Below are 23838 nucleotides of genomic sequence, written 5' to 3' on the forward strand. Positions count from 1 at the left end.
ACTTATCACCCCGGGAGGGCGATGAGGCCTTTTGGCCGCTGGTCAGTCGAGGTTTCTGGGTGTAAGAAGAGCGTGAGAATATGGACAGGCCTCCGCTTCAGACAAAAAGGAAGTCAGGAAAGCGTGATGGTAACAAAAGAAGTGAGAGGCTGACTAGTTTATCCACACGGTGTATTGCCAGAAGCTTGGACAGTTCTTTTTTCAATTGTAAACGCTCGTGCTTGATTAGGTAAAATACAAACACAAACAACAACATGACTCCTCACGCTATGAACGTCCCATAGTGCAAAATTTATTGTTGGTAAGGTAGTGCCCAGAAAGGATTTTTTTGTACCCCTTTTAATTATATACATATATTATTTATGTCAGAAGGCTCTTCCTTTTCCCAACAGCGTAGTGCTTTCGTTTACAACAAAGGGATATATTCACTTTGACATCCAGGAAACAGGACAGACTTCAAGCTTCTTATCTACAGTCTTTCAAGCACGTCCAATATTTACTGCATATTACAGGTGGGGATGGGGGCACCGGGATATTCAATCATAATATGTTCTCTAAACTAGAAATGGCATTTCAGCTGTATTCTCATCTGTATCAGTGTTTTCCTTCTTTTTATGATGCACAACCTAGCTCTTCTTCCCTTAGTAGCACAAAGGCCTATATCAATCAAGCATTTTAGTTTCTTTCCAACACAAGGTTGTCTTCTTTGCCACAACCATCATAACATTCCCACCATAGCAACTTTCCAGAATACATTTGGTCCTCTACTCATTGGGTTTGTTTGTGTAAATGAATGTATTGGATAGTAGTGGGAATGACAAAAGTATATAAGTAGGCTATATTCATGTGGACCACATTTGTCAAGGTACTTGTGGGGTTCCCTTTCACTCTGAATTTACTCCATACAAAATAATCTGACAATTACAGTAGTGTAAACTGGCACCCTTGCATGATTCCCATATTGTTGATTTTAAAATGCTCTTGGATTTAGTCTATTACATATAAAAGATGATCTATACAAAGATCTAACAAGCCAAAACCTGAATTATTTTGTGTGTTCTTAAAACTTTGTGTGGTCTAGATTAAGAGTTACGTTGACATGTTTGTCTTAGTTCATCTAAACTTTGTGCACAGGTTGATATTGAGGTCATCTGAGCTGTTATGTGAGCTTCTGCAGTAAAACATAGGGAGAAAGTATAGAAACCCTTTCCTGTTCACTTTAAGGTAGTGAAAACTCTATTTTCTTATTTTAATGTTTTACAAGATTACAGGTAAAATAAGATCAAAGTAACTGTGAAAGGGTTCTTGGATTCTCAAGAATTTCACACTGGGGTGCAAGTTACATCTACAGACGGCACACAGTTTGCTTTTGGATCTCAACACAATCTCTAGAACATGACTATTTTATTAAACAACATTTTGTATTCATTTCATGAACTTTTAGTCTAAAAGTAGACAAGGATTTTTTTGTTGTAATGATGCTAAAAGTGAAAGTTGTGGAAAAATTATAATATACTGTAACTGCTTAGGAATGTCTCCCTCCATCAGCCTGGATCCACTATCCCAGACATCTCAATAAAGACACCATCTTTTCAAAGAACCTGATAAACATTTTCAAAGAAAAAAAACACAAAACTAACGAAAACATAGTTGTCTTATTTACCATCAATTTCTTAAACTGCTCCACAGATACACCCCCTTCATAATCGTCAATATATATATTTCTACCACTCAGCCTCACTCCTATCTTCATTTTATATTACCTTTTTACATGTTGGACTAAAATGAATAACTAAGAGAATGGAGGTCCAGTGGGATGTTTTGTGGCAGAGTGAGAGGGGGGAATAAAGTCTGCTGCCAGAGGAGGTCTCAGTCAGGGTTCTGGGTGGAAATAATGCAGAGTTGGGTGTGCATGAGTATGCATGACTTCCGTTGGGTCTAAGAGCAGCCACACCTGTCTACTACCATACCAGGGATCTTGCCATGGATGATCTGCTGCTTGTCGTTGAAATAGAGCATGTTGATGGGTGACATCTTGGTGGGGGTACAGCAGGGCCCTGCTGAGCCTCTGGGGTTGGCGTGTTGTACCAGGTGGGTGTGTGGGTACTTCTGCATGAACATGTATTCACACTGGCCCGAGCAGTAGTTGGCCTTATAGCGCTTGGGAGCGATGATCCAGTCCCAGCCGAAGGCCTCAAAGTCCACCGTCAGCGGGTAGCGGCAGCAGCGGGACTCGGTGGAGTGCTCGTCACAGTCCAGTCCCAGGTTACGTCGGGAACGTTTGGTCGTCTCGAGAACCTTAACGTCCAGGAACGGCTGCTGGAGTCAGGGGAGGGAACAGGAGGAGAATGGAGGTGATTAAAAGAGAACTCAAACAGTGAGGCGAGTAACGCTTCTAAGAAAAATCTTGGGGTACTGAGACCAATTAACATCACTGGAGGAAAACAAAAAAAGATGCACTCCTCTAAATACCCCTTACTAACTTTGGTTTCAAAGACACGGAGTACTGAGAAAGATGAGAGTAGTATCGGTTGATGCAAAGCTGACCTTTTAACATCAATGGAAATGCCAACATTCTATATGCTTAGCTTGATCTATGACCTCTGAGGTGATCCGCAGGTTACCATAACCTTGACCCTTATGCACTGCAAGAGCAGTGACTATTTTACTCCAGCATTGTAACGTGTACGCTGGGAGCCGGGAAGCAAGTTCAGGGAGTGACTTTAATAATAAATAACAGGGAACAAAACAAGAAACACGCGTACAGACATGAAACAGAACAGAAACAATAAATCCTAGGGAAAGAACCAAAAGGGAGTGACATATGTAGGGAAGGTATACCATCAATTTCTTAAGCTGCTCCACAGATACACCCCCTTCGTAATCGTATATATCTACCACTCAGCCTCACTCCTATCTTCATTTCATATTACCTTTTTACATGTTGGACTAAAATGAATAACTAAGAGAATGGAGGTCCAGTGGGATGTTTTGTGGCAGAGTGAGAGGGGGGAATAAAGTCTGCTGCCAGAGGAGGTCTCAGTCAGGGTTCTGGGTGGAAATAATGCAGAGTTGGGTGTGCATGAGTATGCATGACTTCCGTTGGGCCTAAGAGCAGCCACACCTGTCAACCACCATACCAGGGATCTTGCCGTGGATGATGATCTTCCTCTATTCAGTCAGGTGATTGAGTCCAGGTGAGTCTGATGAGGCGCTGATGCACATAACGATGGTGACAGGTGTGCGTAATAATGAGCAGCCTGACAACCTTGAGCGTCGGAGAGGGAGTATACGTGACAGTACCCCCTCCCTGATGCGTGGCTCCAGCTGCAGGATGCCGACCAGAGAGATGATCCCGGGGACCAGGAACGGACCTGACGAGGCCGGCCGAGGCGCGGGGACCTGGTGAGGAGCGGGAACCTGGCGAGCCAACCGAGTCTTGGGAAACCTGTTGCGCCAGCCAAGGCGTGGGAGCCTGTCGCGCCAGCCAAGGCGTGGGAGCCTGACCAGCTAGCTGAGGCGTCCTCAGTAGACACGGCAACAGACGCTTGACAGAGCAACCGAGTCTTGAAAATCTGATGAACCAGCTGAGGCATGGAAGCCTGACGAGCCACCTGAGGCGTCCCCAGTTGCGGCACCCGGATCCGACATCACCTACAGTCACAGAAAACAAACAAAAAAACTCCCTGATGCTCCCCTTTGGTGAGGCGTTATTCTGTAACGTGTACACTGGGAGCCGGGAAGCAAGTGACTTTTATAATAAATAACACAAGGAACAAAACAAGAGTAGCGTACAGACATGAAACAACGGAACAGAAACAGTAACGCCTAGGGAAAGAACCAAAGGGAGTGACATATATAAGGAAGGTAATCAGGCAGGTGATTGAGTCTGATGAGGCGCGTAACGATGGTGACTCGTGTGCGTAATAATGAGCAGCCTGACGACCTCAAGAGTTGGAGAGGGTGTATACGTGACAAGCATGTTTATTTTACAAAGTCCTCATCTCTCCACAGAAAACCCAGCTGGACTTGAGCACAGTTTTTTGTGACGCTTTCAACAGAAGAAATAAGCTGAGAGGCCAGAAGGGTCAACCCACGTCAGCTTAGGGCTTTCTTTGGGGGGCAAAGGATTGGGGGGTTAACCTTGTTTTTAGATTTGTGTTTTGTTTTATTTTTGTACACGGGCCTCTGTATCTCTGATCTTTTCTTTCTTCTCCTGAAGGAAAACAGAGCTTGCTGCTGTGCAAGGATTCATTGGCCGAGAGGCCAGAGTCAACCCCTGGGCCGTGCTGTTTAGAACTGACCCAAATTAAATGACCAGTGGGATACCATTTCGTAATGCTTAATGGGGCCAATCATGTGGCCTATATAGTGCTGTCACACACATGACACTTCATATGCATTCATGACAGTGTTACGTTCCACAGCAAGGAAACCAAAAATTGTCACTCAAACTGAAGGGGGAACTAACAAAGAGTCACTGACAACAACCAAAATGAAATAGGTGGGGTTTTAGAAAGGTTTCTGAAAGACACGGGGGTGTCCACTGAAAGTTGACTAGCAACAACAACTGGGATCTAAGACACCCACCATGAGTGTCTTTCAGAAACTTTTCTAAAACCCCACCTATTTCATTTTGGTTGATGTCAGTGACTCTTTGTTAGTTCCCCCTTTGCCCAAGAAGATGCAAACTAAATAAAAACCCACACCAAACTTAAGACAGGAAGCAAACCAAAAGGTGGAGCAAAACGAAACAGGGAAGATCAGGTAAAGGATTATTTATCTAGAAATCAACTAGGGAGAGCCAACTAAAACTGTTAACCCTCCGCATCTCTCAAGCCAACTGGAGCTCTGGGCCAGCCACTCTTAAATATCACCTGGGACAGCACAGGTGAAATAGCTTCCGAATAACAAGGTGAAACCAATCGGTGCGCCCCACGTGCTAATGTCCAACCTCGAAATATAAATGAAAAAACGAAAGCCTGTTATATTTTTTGTTGGACAATTAAATACAAGACAAAACAGCCACTTATTTTATATATACTGTATATATTTTAATTTTATTTTTACAACCTTACTGCCTAAAACTCTAAAGTTGAGAAACATAGGTAAAATCACATACGTTTCTATAACTCTCATCCCCTTGGAGCAAGCCCAACCAAAACAAAATGAATCTCCAAAATGGCAAAGCATGCAGTCAAAATAAATTGTGAGCCAGGGCTACACACTGGCTGAACACAAAACGTAATGACTGCCCACCCTCGAAAGACAATTAGCAATGAAGTTGTCCTTACCACAGACATGTCTGATTTCAAGGGGAAACTCCTGCCATATCCATAGTAACTTTCCCCTCGTGATTTTCCTCAGTGGATTGGCCTCAGGAAAACGATTGGCAGCACACATGATGGTTAAGAGAAACTGGTTACCACTCTTGGCTTTGGGCAAAGGACCAACACAGACCACCAGAACCCTGTGGAAAGGTTTGTCAAAAGCAGGAATAGGCTACAAAGGTGCAACCAGTGCAGTTTGGTTCAGTTTACACATCCGCTGGTAAACGTGACAGGATTTACAGTAAGACACAACATCATGTTTTAGACCAGGCCAGAAGAAGTTACGCAAGATACGGTCATACGTCTTTTTGACCCCAAGATGACCTGCCATATTACCATTGTGAGCCAACCAAGGTATCTCTTGTCGAAGCGTAACTGGAACGACAATTTGAGGTACACTGGGCCAATCGTCTTGCCCAGAAGTGGTGCGAGAACACCATTTCCTCATTAGAACACCATCTCTGTCAAAGTAACCCCCACAAACTTAATCAAACTCCTCCTCTGGATGTATCTCAGCAAAAAGAGAGGAGAAACTGCGTTTCTCTGTTCAGCAATCAGCTGCTTCCTAGACGTGTCAACTGTAGGGACCCTCTTCCTTCAGCGGTCCTACAAACTCACTCACCTTTGGGTTTTTCAAAGGGGGGTTTTCAAAGGAGAGGTCAACTCAGGGGTTTTACCGAAATCAGGATCACCCATAAACGTCTCAGAGAGATCAACCATGGTGGGATCGTTGACAACCTCCTCAACACTAAACTTGCTCCCAGAAACTTTCTTAGACATAACGTGTGTAACGGCACACGCTGGGAACATGCTAGGGTACTTTTCTGATAACCCATTAGGTTCCTCTACTCTGTGTTCCTTACAAACAACAGGTTTTGGCACGACCTTCCCTCCAGCCAAATTATTTCTCAAAATGAATGAGATCCCTTTACTGGTAGGCTAGACCTCACTCCAACGACAACGGAACCAGAAATAAGATCATACTTGAGTTCCACATTATAGAAAGGAACTTCCATGCAACCAATCTCCATGCCTTGTCCTAACACACTGTAACCAGTTGCTGAAGTATCAGACAAAGGCAAAACACCCTCCAAACTGAAGGACTGGGTTGTCACAGTATCTTCACTGGCTGCTTAACAGCATTGCCACTCTACAGAGACAAGAACACATCTGAAACAAACGGTTTCACATCTGATCCAAAATCTTGTTAAGGAGATACACCAGTCCCATCCAGAGACTTAATGGGCTGGAGTGGGGCAGACCTTCATTTAGGAGGGTGTTTTGTCTTTGTCTGATACTTCAGCAAGTCACCGGGGTCTAACAACTTGGATGGAAAATTACTGAGGATAATAGCGGACGATATTGCAACTTCTACTTGCCATATCTTCAATTTAAGCCTACTAGAAAGTGTGCGCCCTGGAAGGAAGCGAAAGTCATTCTGCTACCTAAGAATAGTAAAGCCCCTTGGCAGCAGCTAATGGAGATCCATAATAAATAAAATAAAAATGTATTTTTCCTCACTCATTTAGGGCAATGTGTCCTTTCTCACGGAAATAATGAAAAACTGGCGGATACGAAAAAACCAGTTTTCTGCCGATCATTGTGCACTGTAAAAAAAGATTGAAACCTCGCGGTAGGAGGTGACTTCTCTGGATTTTGCATAGGTATAACTACTGGGTGCTTTGTTTATCAAGGTAGTTTTATGTGTCAACACAACTCATCTGCAAGGACTGCAGCTTTCTCAAGAGCGAGATCCTTGTGCTCAAATGTAGGTAGCAAGCCTTTCGTGAAGGCAATTCTTGAACTGCTCGAGAAGTATGAATGTCTTTAAATCATCAAGGTTTTAACAGTGTCAAAATCTGAACTCTGGTCAAGAGAAAGTGGCGTACACTTTCTTTTCCCACAAGAACACTTTGGAGGAGCAGTGACTAAATGTCTCGCAGACATTTTAGGGATGTGGCAATCCGCTCAAACAGAGTAAAATATACGTCCATCTCCTTTTCACTGAAAGGCATTACAAGTTGGCTGTTCCGACCAAGCCTGCCTGGATTCGAAATGCTTCCAGATCTCTCTCTTAGTCGAATGGCATGCTCACATTCCTGTTCCCTTTCCTTGTGCTTAAACTCTAATTTCTGTTGCTACAATCTCTTCACAGTCGCTTTCATTTTCCTTATGCTCAAGCTCCCATTTTGCTTTTAGTTCTACCTCTCACAGGTGCACATCTATGGGGTGTACTCTACCATCTTTAGGACATATTTCATCATCCCCCCTCTCCGGACAGATTTCCTTCTCCACCAAAGCTGATTACTGCTTTTGAATCAGCACGTTTAATCACTTCTGCGTTATGAAAGGTACTAGACACGGACACGAATGATCCATTGGTAGTTTGTTGTAACCAAGTATTGGTGCTAACCGTGTGTTATTGGATGCTAGCATGCTAGTTAGCTACGGCGTCATAGGATACGGTGCACTGGAAGAAGCTGGAAGAATACTGTACCAAGTTATCTAGCTGAATAAACTAAGTTTGAGCCTATTCCTGGTAACATTGAACCACTGTAGCTTACATCAATTATAATTTCTAAAGTGGAAGTTGGAAAGTTATATTTGAGTGTCATTGAGTGTTCATTCCAATCTCCTTTGCATTAGCGTAGCCTCTCCTGTAGCTTGTCAACCATGTGTTTGCCACCTTCTCCTCCCTCCTGAATCCTCCTCCCCCTCCCCCCTCCTCCCTCTCTGCGGATGACTTCGTCAACCATTTTGAAAAGAAGGTTGATGACATTCGATCCTCATTTGTTAAGTCAAACGACACCGCTGGTCCTGCTCACGTTGCCCTACCCTATGCTTTGACCTCTTTCTCCCCTCTCTCTCCAGATGAAATCTTGCAACTTGTGACGGCCGGCCGCCCAACTACCTGCCCGCTTGACCCTATCCCCTCCTCTCTTCTCCAGACCATTTCCGGAGACCTTCTCCCCTACCTCACCTCGCTCATCAACTCATCCTTGACCGCTGGCTACGTCCCTTCCGTCTTCAAGAGAGTGAGAGTTTCACCCTTTCTCAAAAAACCTACACTCGATCCCTCCGATGTCAACAACTACAGACCAGTATCCCTTCTTTCTTTTCTCTCCAAAACTCTTGAGCGTGCCGTCCTTGGCCAGCTCTCTTGCTATCTCTCTCAGAATGACCTTCTTGATCCAAATCAGTCAGGTTTCAAGACTGGCCATTCAACTGAGACCGCTCTTCTCTGTGTCACGGAGGCTCTCCGCACTGCTAAAGCTAACTCTCTCTCCTCTGCTCTCATCCTTCTAGACCTATCTGCTGCCTTTGATACTGTGAACCATCAGATCCTCCTCTCCACCCTCTCTGAGTTGGGCATCTCCGGCGCGGCTCACTCTTGGATTGCGTCCTACCTGACAGGTCGCTCCTACCAGGTGGCGTGGCGAGAATCCGTCTCCGCACCACGTGCTCTCACCACTGGTGTCCCCCAGGGCTCAGTTCTAGGCCCTCTCCTATTCTCGCTATACACCAAGTCACTTGGCTCTGTCATATCCTCACATGGTCTCTCCTATCATTGCTACGCAGACGACACACAATTCATCTTCTCCTTTCCCCCTTCTGATAACCAGGTAGCGAATCACATCTCTGCATGTCTGGCAGACATATCAGTGTGGATGACAGATCACCACCTCAAGCTGAACCTCGGCAAGATGGAGCTGCTCTTCCTCCCGGGGAAGGACTGCCCGTTCCATGATCTCGCCATCACGGTTGACAACTCCATTGTGTCCTCCTCCCAGAGTGCCAAGAGCCTTGGCGTGACCCTGGACAACACCCTGTCATTCTTAGCTAACATCAAGGCGGTGACCCGATCCTGTAGGTTCATGCTCTACAACATTCGAAGAGTACCACCCTGCCTTACACAGGAAGCGACACAGGTCCTAATCCAGGCACTTGTCATCTCCCGTCTGGATTACTGCAATTTGCTGCCGGCAGGGCTCCCTGCCTGTGCCATTAAACCCTTACAACTCATCCAGAACACCGCAGCCCGTCTGGTGTTCAACCTTCCCAAGTTCTCGCACGTCACCCCGCTCCTCCGCACACTCCACTGGCTTCCAGTTGAAGCTCGCATCTGCTACAAGACCATGGTGCTTGCCTACGGAGCTGTGAGGGGAACGGCACCTCCGTACCTTCAGGCTCTGATCAGTCCCTACACCCAAAGAAGGGCACTGCGTTCATCCACCTCTGGCCTGCTCGCCTCCATACCTCTGCGGAAGCACAGTTCCCGCTCAGCTCAGTCAAAACTGTTCGCTGCTCTGGCACCCCAATGGTGGAACAAGCTCCCTCACGACGCCAGGACAGCGGAGTCAATCACCACCTTCCGGAGACACCTGAAACCCCACCTCTTTAAGGAATACCTGGGATAGGATAAAGTAATCCTTCTACCCACCCACACCCCCCAAAAAAAAGATATAGATGTACTATTGTAAAGTGGTTGTTCCACTGGATATCATAAGGTGAATGCACCAATTTGTAAGTCGCTCTGGATAAGAGCGTCTGCTAAATGACGTAAATGTATGTGCAACTTTTATGTCAACGCTTTGCAATGACGAGCTGATTCGCCTTCGTACATTTATCTAGCATCTCCCATGTAGAGTTTTCCACAAACGCTTCCAACTTAAAGTCCATGGTTCTTTTTTATTATCTTGTGTGTTTATGCAACTTTCAAAATTATTCCACCAATCTTATAACCCTTCAGGGTTACCCGTCAGTGACACTTAAATATCTGGACACAGCAGAGCTTCAGAGTAGGTGATTAGAGCAACTATCATACTCATGGGAAACAATATCCTGGACGAGCCCCCATTTTGTTACGTTCCCCAGCAAGGAAATAAAACATTGTCACTCAAACTGAAAGGGGAGCTAACAGAGTCACTAACAACCAAAACAGGTGGTTTTAGGAGGGGTTCAGAAAGACACTCATGGGGGTGTCCACTGAAGTTGACGAGCAACAACAACAACTGGGATGTAAGTCACGCACCATGAGCGCCCACAAAGAAGAGGCAAACAAAATAAAAACCCACACCAAACTTAAAGTCAGGAAGCAAAACGAACACAGGGAAGATCAGATAAAGGATTGTTTTTCTAGAAATTAAATAGGGAGCTCCAACTAATGGTGTTATTAACCCTCCACATCTCTCAAGCCAACTGGAGCTCTGGGCCAGCCACTCTTAAATATCACCTGGGACAGCACAAGTGAAACAGCTTCCGACTAACGATATGGACAAACCAGCACAGGTATAACGCATACTGACTAACGAGGTGACACCAATCTGTGCGCCCCACGTGCTAACGTGCTAATGTTCAACCTCTAAAAAATAAATGGAAAAACCAAAGCCTGTAACAGACAGTTCATGTGTTTGTATTACTAGCATAAACTTGACATACTGTATGCAGTAATTTGGGTTTGAGATTGGCTATCTCATATCAAATAAAATTGTATTGGTCGTGTAAGAATATTTTTAAGATGGAATCGCAGGTCCAGCAAAATTAAAGAATGAGCAATGTCAGAGTCCAGAATATATACATTGAAGAAAAACACAACATGTTTCATGAGCTGAAATAAAAGTGTATTTCTCAATTTTTGTGCACAAATTTGTTTACATCCCTGTTAGTGAGCAGTTCTCCTTTGCCAAGATAATCCATCCACCTGACAGGTGTGGCATATCAAGAAGATGACTAAACAGCATGATCATTACACAGGTGCACCTTGTGCTGGGGCCAATAAAAGGCCACTAAAATGTGCAGTTTTGTCACACAACACAATGCCACAGATGTTTCAAGTTTTGAAGGAGCATGCAATTGGCATGCTGACTGCAGGAATGTGCACCAGAGCTATTGGCGGAGAATTTAATGTTAATTTCTCTACCATAAGCCACCTCCAACGTCGTTTTAGACAATTTGGCAGTATGTCCAACCGGCGTCACAACTGTAGACCACGTGTATGGTGTCATGTGGGTGAGCGGTTTGCTGATGTCAACGTTGTGAACAGTGACCCATGGTGGGGTTATGTTATTGGCAGGCATAAGCTACGGACAACGAACTCAATTGCATTTTGTCGATGGCAATTTGAACGCACAAAAGTACCGTGACGAGATCCTGAGGCCCATTGTGAGCCCCATTTCAAGGTTTCTGTGACCAACAGATGCAAATCTGTATTCCCAGTCATGTGAAATCCATAGATTAGCGGCTAATGAATTTATTTCAATTGACTGATTTCCTCATATGAACTGTAACAGTAAAATCAATGAAATTGTTGTGTTTATATTTTTGTTCTGTGCATTCGGAAAGTATTCAGACCCCTTGACTTTTTCCACATTTTGTTACGTTACAGCCTTATTGTAAAATAGATTCAACGAATAAAAATCGAGCAACCGACACACAATACACCATAATGACAAAGAGAAAACAGGTTTAGAAATGTTTTCTAATTTATATATATATTTTTTAAATACCTTATTTACATAAGTATTCAGACCCTTTGCTGTAAGACTGCATCCTGTTTCCATTGATTCTCCTTGAGATGTTTATACAACTTGGGAGTCCACCTGTGGTAAATTCAATTGATTGGACATGATTTGGAAAGGCACCTTTCTAAACTCAGCAAAAAAAGAAATGTCCTCTCACTGTCAACTGCGTTTATTTTCAGAAAACTTAACATGTGTAAATATTTGTATGAACATAAGATTCAACAACTGAGACAAACTGAACAAGTTCCACAGACATGTGGCTAACAGAAATTGAATAATGTGTCCCTGAACAAAGGGGGGGGGGGGTCAAAATCAAAAGTAACACTCAGTATCTGCATTAAGTACTGCAGTGCATCTCCTCCTCATGGACTGCACCAGATTTGCCAGTTCTTGCTGTGAGGTGTTACCCCACTCTTCCACCAAGGCACCTGCAAGTTCCCGGACATTTATGGGGGAATGGCCCTAGCCCTCACCCTCCGATCCAACAGGTCACAGACGTGCTCAATGGGGTTGAGATCCGGTGGCCAGCTCTTCGCTGGCCATGGCAGAACACTGACATTCCTGTCCTGGAGGAAATCACGCACAGAACAAGCAGTATGGCTGGTGGCATTGTAATGCTGGAGGGTCATGTCAGGATGAGCCTGCAGGAAGGGTACCACATGAGGGTGGAGGATGTCTTCCCTGTAATGCACTGCGTTGAGATTGCCTGCAATGACAACAAACTCAGCTCCGATGATGCTGTGACACACTGCCCCAGACCATGACGGACCTTCAACCTCCAAATCGATCCCGCTCCAGAGTACAGGCCTCGGTGTAACGAGCATTCCTTCGACAATAAACGCGAATCCAACCATCCCCCCTGGTGAGACAAAACCACGACTTGTCAGTGAAGAACACTTTTTACCAGCGACGGTGGGTTTGTGCCCATAGGCGACGTTGTTGCCGGTGATGTCTGGTGAGGACCTGCCTAACAACAGGCCTACAAGCCCTCAGTCCAGCCTCTCTCAGCCTATAGCGGACAGTCTGAGCATTGATGGAGGGATTGTGTGTTCCTGGTGTAACTCAGGCAGTTGTTGTTGCCATCCTGTACCTGTCCCGCAGGTGTGATGTTTGGATGTACCAATCCTGTGCAGGTGTTACATGTGGTCTGCCACTGCGAGGACGATCAGCGTCCGTCCTGTCTTCCTGTAGCACTGTCTTAGGCATCTCACAGTACGGACATTGCAATTTATTGCCCTGGCCACATCTGCAGTCCTCATGCCTCCTTGCAGCATGCCTAAGGCATGTTCACGCAGATGAGCAGGGACCTTGGGCATCTTTCTTTTGGTGTTTTTCAGAGTCAGTAGAAAGGCCTCTTTAGTGTCCTAAGTTTTCATAACTGACCTTAAATTGCCTACCGTCTGTAAGCTGTTATTGTCTTGACGACCATTCCACTGGTGCATGTTCATTAATTGTTAATGGTTCGTTGAACAAGCATGGGAAACACTCTGAATATCCTTGAGTGGCCAAGCCAGAGCCCGGACTTGAACCTGATCGAACATCTCTGGAGAGACCTGAAAATCCCTGACAGCGCTTGAGAGGATCTGCAGAAAAGAATGGGAGAATTTCCCCACATACAGGTGTGTCAAGATTGTAGTGTCGTACCCAAGAAGACTCTATGCTGTATTTGCTGCCAAAGGTGCTTCAAAAAAGTATTGAGTAAAAGGTCTGAATAGTTATGTAAATGTATTTCATTTTTTTATTTGTAATAAATTAGCACACATTTCTAAACCTGTTTTTGCTTTGTCATTATGGGGTATAATTTAATACATTTTAGAATAAGGCTGTAATGTAACAACATGTGGAAAATATCATGGGGTCTAAATACTTTCCGAAGGCAATATATACGGTGTGTGTGTGTGTGTGTGTGTGTGTGTGTGTGTGTGGAAACCCCTTCAAATTAGTGGATTCGGCTATTTCAGCCACACCCATTGCTGACAGGTGTATAAAATCGTGCACACAGCCATTCAATCTCCATAGACTGAAGAGCTCAGTGACTTTCAACATGGCACCGTCATACTACTTTCCAACAAGTCAGTTTGTTAGATTTCTGCAGTGCGAGAGCTGCCCCAGTCAACTGTAAGTGCTGTTATTGTGAAGTGGAAACGTCTTGGAGCAACAACGGCTTAGCTGCGAAGTGGTAAGCCACACAAGCTCACAGAACGGGATCGCCGATTGCTGAAGCGTGTAGCGTGTAAAAATGGTCTGTCCTCGGTTGCAACACTCACTATCGAGTTCCAAACTGCCTCTGGAAGTAATGTCAGCACAAGAACTGTTCGTCGGGAACTTCATAAAATGGGTTTCCATTGCGGAGCAGTCGCACACAAGCCTAAGATCACCATGCGCAATGCCAAGCATTGGCTGGAGTGGTGTAAAGCTTGCGTCCAATGGACTCTGGAGCAGTGGAAACGTGTTCTCTGGAGTGATGAATCACGCTTCACCATCTGGCAGTCCAACACAAGAATCTGAGAATGCTACCTGCCCAATGCATAGTGCCAACTGTAAAGTTTGGTGGAGGAGGAATAATGGTTTGGGGCTGTTTTTCATGGTTCGGGCTAGGCCACTTAGTTCCAGTGAAGGGAAATCTTAACGCTACAGCATAAAATGTCATTCTAGATGATTCTGTGCTTCCAACTTTGTGGAAACAGTTTGGGGAAGGCTGTTTCATGTTTCAGCATGACAATGCCCCTGTGCACAAACCGAGGTCCATACAGAAATGGTTTGTCGATCGGTGTGGAAGAACTTGACTGGTCTGCACAGAGCCCTGACCTCAACTCCATCGAACACCTTTGAGATGAATTGGAACGCCGACTGCAAGCCAGGCCTAATCGCCCACCATCAGTGCCTGACCTCACTAATGCTCTTGTGGCTGAATGGAAGCAAGTCCCCGCAGCAATGTTCCAACATCTAGTGGAAAGCCTTCCCAGAAGAGTGAAACCTGTTATAGCAGCAAACTCCATTTTGATACCCATAATTTTGCAATGAGATATTCGATGACCATATATATATATATATATATATATATATATATATATATATATACACTACATGACCAAAAGTATGTGGACACCTGGTCATCGAATATGGAGTTTATATGTAAAATGGAGTATATATATACACAGTGGGGGAAAAAAGTTTTTGATCCCCTGCTGATTTTGTACGTTTGCCCACTGACAAAGAAAGGATCAGTCTATAATTTTTATGTTAGGTTTATTTGAACAGTGAGAGACAGAATAACAACAAAAATATCCAGAAAAATGCATGTCAGAAATGTTATAAATTGATTTGCATTTTAATGAGGGAAATAAGTATTTGACCCCCTCTCAATCAGAAAGATTTCTGGCTCCCAGGTGTCTTTTATACAGGTAACGAGCTGAGATTAGGAGCACACTCTTAAAGGGAGCGCTCCTAACCGCAACTTGTTACCTGTAAAAAAAGACACCTGTCCACAGAAGCAATCAATCAATCAGATTCCAAACTCTCCACCATGGCCAAGACCAAAGAGCTCTCCAAGGATGTCAGGGACAAGATTGTAGACCTACACAAGGCTGGAATGGGCTACAAGACCATCGCCAAGCAGCTTGGTGAAAAGGTGACAACATTTGGTGCGATTATTCGCAAATGGAAGAAACACAAAAGAACTGTCAATCTCCCTCGGCCTGGGGCTCCTTGCAAGATCTCACCTCGTGGAGTTGCAATGATCATGGGAACGGTGAGGAATCAGCCCAGAACTACACAGGAGGATCTTGTCAATGATCTCAAGGCAGCTGGGACCATAGTCACCAAGAAAACAATTGGTAACACATTACGCTGTGAAGGACTGAAATCCTGCAGCGCCAGCAAGGTCCCCCTGCTCAAGAAAACATATACATGACCATCTGAAGTTTGCCAATGAACATCTGAATGACTCAGAGGACAACTGGTGAAAGTGTTGTGGTCAGATGAGACCAAAATGGAGCTCTTTGGCATCAACTCAACTCGCCGTGTTTGGAGGAGGAATGCTGCCTATAACCCCAAGAACACCATCTCCACCGTCAAACATTATGCTTTGGGGGTGTTTTTCTGCTAAGGGGACTGGACAACTTCACCGCATCAAAGGGAAGGGCATTGAAAATGGGTCGTGGATGGGTATTCCAGCATGACAACGACCCAAAACACACGGCCAAGGCAACAAAGGAGTGGCTCAAGAAGAAGCACATTAAGGTCCTGGAGTGGCCTAGCCAGTCTCCAGACCTTAATCCCATAGAAAATCTGTGGAGGGAGCTGAAGGTTCGAGTTGCCAAACGTCAGCCTCGAAACCTTAATGACTTGGAGAAGATCTGCAAAGAGGAGTGGGACAAAATCCCTCCTGAGATGTGTGCAAACCTGGTGGCCAACTACAAGAAACGTCTGACCTCTGATTGCCAACAAGGGTTTTGCCACCAAGTACTAAGTCATGTTTTGCAGAGGGGTCAAATACTTATTTCCCTCATTAAAATGCAAATCATTTTATAACATTTTTGACATGTGTTTTTCTGGATTTTTTTGTTGTTATTCTGTCTCTCACTGTTCAAATAAACCTACTATTAAAATTATAGACTGATCATTTCTTTGTAAGTGGGCAAACGTACAAAATCAGCAGGGGATCAAATACTTTTTTCCTCCACTGTGTGTGTGTGTGTGTGTGTGTGTATATATATATATATATATATATATATATATATATATATATATAGACAGTACAGACAGTTTATGAATAGTGAAGCTGACTTCAGATGCATAATGCACATCAGATTAAAAAAAAATGTTTGCATTGATAAAACGATTGGTATTATAGAGAGCAATCGTAATGGTGTCTTTTTGTAGGCACTAACTCTGCCATGGTTCGTTGAACAAAGCCTATGGGGAAATTAATGTAATTTTTGTCGGGTTATTTAATAAATGCCGAAAATAAGGTCCGTGGTAAATATGGGCTTTTTTATACGTTTTGTTCTATGAGATAATCTTCAACAGCTAATGTCACTTTTTGAAGGCTTTATGTAATAAAATAAACATACACATAAATAACTGACTGATATCTCATAGAACAAAACCTATAAGATTTCATAAACCTGTTATTCGCAGACCTTTTTGGCATTTATTCCAAAATTCTATTCTTTCCCCATTAATTTTGCCAATATGAATGGCTCAACAAACTAGATAATTATTATTTTTTAATTTATTTTTTTAAATTTAGGAATAGAAGGTGGCGAGTTCTATAAAGACAGTTTGCAGGCTGGATTTTGCATCATTCAAGTAAACTGTTACTTTAAATTGTCATGTAGAATAACTTGTTTGCTGGCATTGGCTTGTGTTGCCCGTAACGATGCTAATGCTAAGCTATATTTGAGTAGACAAAACCATGTCTTGGATACTTTTTTATCCAAGAAAAGAGGTGAATTTGTTGTTTGTTTTAATAGTCAGAAACAACCATTGGATGGGTCAATCTAATTTTAACAAACCAAATTACTCCATCAACACACTGTGTTGTTGATGAAACGTGTTTTGCTAGCCTGAGTTATAATACTCTACACCGTCATTCATTTTTCACATCGTGAATGTAAAAACAAATCAAATTAATTGTGTGATTGGTGTAGGCTTACCTTGGCCTGACGTTTTTAATAGCCGTGTGGTTCTCTCTCGGATAAGTTGAGAATTCCCTGTGAAGACGAGTGACATGTAGGCCCAGGAGGCTTAACTAGCCTAGCAGGCCTGGAGCCTCAAATGAAGGACACTAACAAACATTTTAAAAGCTGCAGGATCTGTGTTTATTTTGCTTTATTCTGAGACAATGTGGACTGTCCTGACTTACAATGTAGCAACTGTTTGCTTGCAGAGAACTACAGGGGCTAAGTGGCTACTCTCAGCAAACAAGTAGCGAACCTACACAAGCTACAGGGGAATCCACACCTGCCTACATTTCTTTCTTTTCAACCACAGTAGCCAGACGCCGCTCTGGCCTGGTGGAAGTGTCGCCACCGTGTCAGATCTCTGCAGCCGACTGGCAGGTACTCTGCAGGGATCCCTCCCCGAAGGGGTCCCCCCCTTCCCTGGAGAATGGAGCTAGTAGGATGTTCCTTGATGACTTGGTGGATGTTCCTGTTCTCGATCCTACCAGTCAGCCATGGAAATATGTCACCTGCTGTGGAAGTCGAAAACAGCGTCCTCTGGCAACGGGGGCCTCCTTGGAGATGTTAAGCCCGGACCGGACACAGACCAGAAATAGCTTCGCCGCCCTTGATCCAGAGGTTCCGGCAACTTCTTCCCTGGGGGCTTCCAATTCGAGATCGTATCCAGAGGTTACCTGCGCCTTCGTCCTCTTTTCTGTTTCCCTCTCCGGTGGCTTCTACCTCGGGTTCAAATCCTCAGAGCTTTCACCCTCATCAGACCATGAGACTGTCCAAGACTCCGGCCAATTCATCATCCATGGTGGATACTACAGCTGGCTCGGGTCCATCTGGCCCCACCGCCCTTCGGTCCTCGAGGGGTTTTCGAAACCACTTGAGGCGAAACAACGGCTGGACCTCCTCAGCCATTGCACCAGCTGTCATCATTGGCAGTTCTATGGTAAGAAACATCATGGTTCCCGGGGCCAAAATCCTGTGCTATCCTAGAGCACGAGTACAGGATATTACAAGGCTGCTTTCGACCGTTCTACGACAGATGCCGGGAGCTGATGCTGTCGTAGTGTATGTGGGGTCAAACGATATTAGGAGGGCTAGCTCGGAACTGCTGAAAATTGATTTTAAAGAACTGATTCTAGCAGTGAAAGATTTTTAAAAAGCGGCCAATTATTTCAGGTCCGGTACCATCGTTGGGCCGTGGGTGTGAAATATTTACTGCCTACTGGCATTACACACTTGGCTAAAAGATTACGCTAGCTCTGCTGGAATCACTTTCATAGATAACTTTGACAGTTTCTGGAAACAGAAGATGCTCTACAGGAATGACGGAGTCCATCCAAATCATCTTGGCTCCTGTCCACACATTTCAAGGCTGCATTGAGACAAATGACCCAAGCCCAGCTCAGATGATCCCTACCATTGTGTCGCTAAGTTGTTGTAGTGCTGCTGCTAATGTACATTGTCCCAGGGGTGTTGGAAGACACAATGTAAGTAACTTAATTTATGTCCCTCTAATTGCCCTGCATGTCTCTGTTGATCCTACAGCTATTGTATGCAGTAATCATGTGCCTATAAACCAGAGTTTTACTAATACCACGGACGTGCCCTACTCGGAAGTCCACTGTGTGCAGCTCACCCTGTACTATCAGCTCGAATATAAATAACATTGTCATGTCTACTTCTGATAAGCTTCCCAGTAAAGCAATTAAAACAAGCATCCCAGAGAAGTGCTAAAAATAGCCCACGTTAACAGATGTAGCCTAAGAAACAAGTTTAATGAAATCAATAACTTGCTCGTAAAAGATGACATTAATATTATATTTCTGAAACTCTCTTAGATAATACCTTTGATACAGTGGTAGCAATAAAAAAACAATTATTTTTATTTTATTTCACCTTTATTTAAACAGGTAGGCTAATTGAGAACAAGTTCTCATTTGCAACTGCGACCTGGCCAAGATAAAGCGTAGCAATTCGACACATACAACAACAGAGTTACACATGGAATAAACAAAACACAGTCAAAAATACAGTAGAACAAAAGAAAACAAAAAGTCTATATACAGTGAGTGCAAATGAGGTAAGTTAAGGCAATAAATAGGCCATGGTGGCGAAGTAATTACAATATAGCAATTAAACACTGGAATGGTAGATGTGCAGAAGATGGCTTTAACATCTACAGACAAGACAGAAATGCCGCGGTGTCGCGGTCTATATTCAGAACCACATTCCTGTAAAGATTAGAGAGAATCTCATGTTAAATACTGTTGAAGTAATATGGCTACAGGTTCATCTGCCTCACCTAAAGCCCATTCTTGCTATAGACCACCAAGTGCTAACAGTTAGTATCTGGATAATATGTGTGAAATGCTTGATAATATGTGATTTCCACAGAAGTACATTTTCTGGGTGATTTAAAATATTTACTGGATTTTATCAAGCTGCCCACTCAAGAAAAGGCTTCAAAATGTAACCAGTGCCTGCAACCTGGTTCAGGTTATCAGTCAACCTACAAGGGTAGTTACAAACTGCACAGGAATGAAATCCTCAACATGTATGGATCACATCTTTACAAATGCTGCTGAAATTTGCTTTAAAGCAGTATGTAAAGCCATTGGCTGTAGTGATCACAATATAGTAGCCATATCAAAGTTCCAAAGGCTGAGCCTAATATTGTCACATCTTGATCTGTTTCACCTGTCTTTGTGATTGTCTCCACCCCCCTCCAGGTGTCACCCATCTTCCCCATTATCCCCTTTGTATTTATTCCTGTGTTTTCTGTCTGTCTGTGCCAATTTGTCTTGTTTGTTCAAGTCAACCAGCATTTTGTGTCTCAGCGCCTGCTTCAACCCCCCCCCCCCCCCATTTCATTTGCAAGATTAGCAAACTTCCACTCCCGAGTAGGGCAGCGGTCTAAGGCACTGCATCAATGCTGATGCGTCACTACAGCCTTTGGTTCCAGGAGACCCATGAAGTGGTGCACAATTGGTCCAGCATTGTCCGGGTTAGGGGAGGGTTTGGCCGGCCGGGATTTCCATGTCTCATCGTACTCTAGCAACTCCTTGTGGTGGGCCAGACACCTGCAAGCTGAACTCTGTCGTCAGTTGGATAGTGTATCCTCCGACACATTGGTGCGGCTGGCTTCCGTGTCAGCTTGTGTCAAAAGTAACTCAGGGTCGTGTTTCAGAGGACGCATGGCTCTCGACCTTCGCCTCTCCCAAGTCTGTAGGGGAGTTGCAGCGATGAGACAAGACTATCAATTGGATACCACGATTTTGAAATGGGCTAAAAGTTATTAAAAAAAATTGCAAACTTAGGCATGAGATGCCAGCAACAAACGCACACACTATACATCCAAGTATAACTGACCATATTATGAAAGACAAGCATCGTAATGTTGAATTTTGTATGGAAGAGGTGAACAAAATTGTCTATCAACAATGACAAGCCACCGGGGTCTGACAACTTGGATGGAAAATTACTGCGGATAATAGCGGACGATATTGCAACTCATACTTGCCATATCTTCAATTTAAGCCTACTAAAAAGTGGGCCCTCAGGCCTGGATGGAAGCAAAGTAATTATGCTACCTAAGAATAGTAAAGCCCCTTTACTGGCTTAAATAGCCATCCAATCAACCAGTTACCAACCCTTAGTAAACTTTTGGGAAGGACATTCAACAAGCACAGCACTTACACTGATTGGCTGAGAGAAATTGATGATGAAAAGATTGTGGGAGCTGTCTTTTTAGACTTCAGTGTGGCTTTTGACATCAGTCTGCTGCAGGAAAAATGTATGTTATGGCTTTACACCCATCCACTATATTGTGGATAAAGAGTTACCTGTCTAACAGAACACAGAGGGTGTTATTTAACGGAAACCTCCAACATAATCCAGGTTGAATAAGGAATTCCCCAGGGCAGCTGTTTAGGCCCCTTTTTTCAATCTTTAATGACATGCCACTCGCTTTGAGGAAAGCCCGTGTCTATACGGCTGACACAACACTATACACGTCAGCTACTACAGCGACTGAAATGACTGCAACACTTAAAGAGCTGCAGTTTCAGCATGGGTGGCTAGGAATAAGTTAGTCCTAAATATTTCAATCTAAAAGCATTGTATTTGGGACAAAATATTTCCCTAAACCTCAACTAAATCTTGTAATGAATCATGTGGAAATTTAGCAAGTTGAGGTGACTAAACTGCTTGGAATAACCCTGGATTGTAAACTGTCATGGTCAAAACATGTTAATACAACAGTAGCTAAAATGTCTGTTCACCAAGAGGGATGTTGAATTGGCCGACACTTGGCACAGAACAGGGTAGCACGGCTGGCCCTTAAATGTAAACAGGGAGCTAACATTAAGACATGCATGTCAATCTCTCATGGCTCAAAGTGGAGAGATTGACTTCATCACTACTTGTTTTGTAAGTGTTGACAAGCTGAATGCACTGAGCTTTTTGTTTAAACTAATAGCACACAGCTCAGACACCCATGCGTACCCCACAAGACATGCCAGACATGTCTCTTCACAATCCCCAAGTCCAGAACAGACGGTGGGAGGCGCACAGTACTACATAGAGCCAAGACTACATGGAACTCTATTCCACATCAGGTAAAAAAAAGATAAAAATGGAACAGTGGGGATTGTGAAGAGACACACACATACAAACACACGCATACATAAGCTAGCACACACGTACATTGAAATATTGTATGGTGGTATTATACACTTTGTATTGGAGATATGCAGTGGTGTAATAATGTTATATGATGTACTGTTATCTTTTGTTTTATGTGTGATGTAAGTGCCTTAATGTTTTTGGACCCCAGGCAGAGTGGCAGCTAATGGGGATCCCAAATAAATACAAACATCAACTACAGTTGAAGTCAGAAGTTTACATACACTCACTTAGGTTGGAGTCATGAAAACTCATTTTTCAACCACTCCACAAATGTCTTGTTAACAAACTATAGTTTTGTCAAATCGGTTAGGACATCTACTTTGTGCATGACACAAGTCATTTTTCCAACAATTGTTTACAGGCAGATTATTTCACTGTATCACAATTCCAGTGGGTCAGAAGTTTACATATACTAAGTTGACTGTGCCTTTAAACAGCTTGGAAAATTCCAGAAAATGATGTCATGGCTTTAGAAACTTCTGATAGGCTAATTGACATAATTTGAGTCAATTGGAGGTGTACCTGTGCATGTATTTCAAGGCCTACCTTCAAACTCAGTGCCTCTTTGCTTGACATCATGGGAAAATCAAAAGAAATCAACCAAGTCCTCAGAAAAAAAATTGTAGACCTCCACAAGTCTGGTTCATCCATGGGAGCAATTTCCAAACGCCTGAAGGTACCACGTTCATCTGTACAAACAATAGTACGCAAGTATAAACACCAAGGGACCACACAGCCGTCATACCACTCAGGAAGGAGACGTGTTCTGTCTCCTAGAGATAAACATACTTTGGTACGAAAAGTGCAAATCAATCCCTGAACAACAGCAAAGGATCTTGTGAAGATGCTGGAGGAAACAGGTACAAATGTATCTAGATCCACAGTAAAACGAGTCCTATAATTGACATACCGCTCAGCAAGGAAGAAGCCACTGCTCCAAAACCGCCATAAAAAAATCCAGACTACGGTTTGCAACTGCACATGGGGACAAAGATTGTACTTTTTGGAGAAATGTCCTCTGGTCTGTTGAAACACAAATAGAACTGTTTGGCCATAATGACCATCGTTATGTTTGGAGGAAAAAGGGGGAGGCTTGCAAGCCGGATAACACCATCCCAACCGTGAAGCACGTGTTGTGGGGGTGCTTTGCTGCAGGAGGGACTGGTGCACTTCACTAAATACAGTGGGGGGAAAAAGTATTTGATCCCCTGCTGATTTTGTACATTTGCCCACTTACAAAGAAATGATCAGTCTATAATTTTAATTGTAGGTTTATTTGAACAGTGAGAGACAGAATAACAACAAAAAAATCCAGAAAAACGCATGTCAAAAATGTTATAAAATGATTTGCATTTTAATGAGGGAAATAAGTATTTGAACCCTCTGCAAAACATGACTTAGTACTTGATTGCAAAACCCTTGTTGGCAATCAGAGGTCAGATGTTTCTTGTAGTTAGCCACCAGGTTTGCACACATCTCAGGAGGGATTTTGTCCCACTCCTCTTTGCAGATCTTCTCCAAGTCATTAAGGTTTCGAGGCTGACATTTGGCAACTCGATCCTTCAGCTCCCTCCACAGATTTTCTATGGGATTAAGGTCTGGAGACTGGCTAGGCCACTC

At 43.7% G+C, this 23838-nt stretch overlaps 1 protein-coding gene across 3 annotated transcripts in view; it reads right to left on the minus strand.

Annotated features, from left to right (window-relative positions):
• Positions 1 to 1801: 1801 nt before the first annotated feature.
• LOC106583275 (growth/differentiation factor 11) overlaps positions 1802 to 23838 on the minus strand; it is a 42791-nt gene continuing 20754 nt past the window's right edge. Inside the window, exon 3 of one of the 3 annotated variants that reach the window (XM_014167243.3) lies at positions 1802 to 2316. In XM_014167243.3, the coding sequence (XP_014022718.1) occupies positions 1939 to 2316 (378 nt within the window). In that variant the 3' untranslated portion in view covers positions 1802 to 1938. Of the gene's footprint in view, positions 2320 to 19435; positions 19764 to 23838 lie in introns of those variants that run through there. The other 2 variants (XM_014167242.3, XM_082967569.1) reach the window with 2 other exon arrangements.

The sequence above is a fragment of the Salmo salar genome, chromosome 22, assembly GCF_965601325.2.
Source record: "Salmo salar chromosome 22, fSalSal1, whole genome shotgun sequence".
NCBI classification, from domain to species: domain Eukaryota; kingdom Metazoa; phylum Chordata; class Actinopteri; order Salmoniformes; family Salmonidae; genus Salmo; species Salmo salar.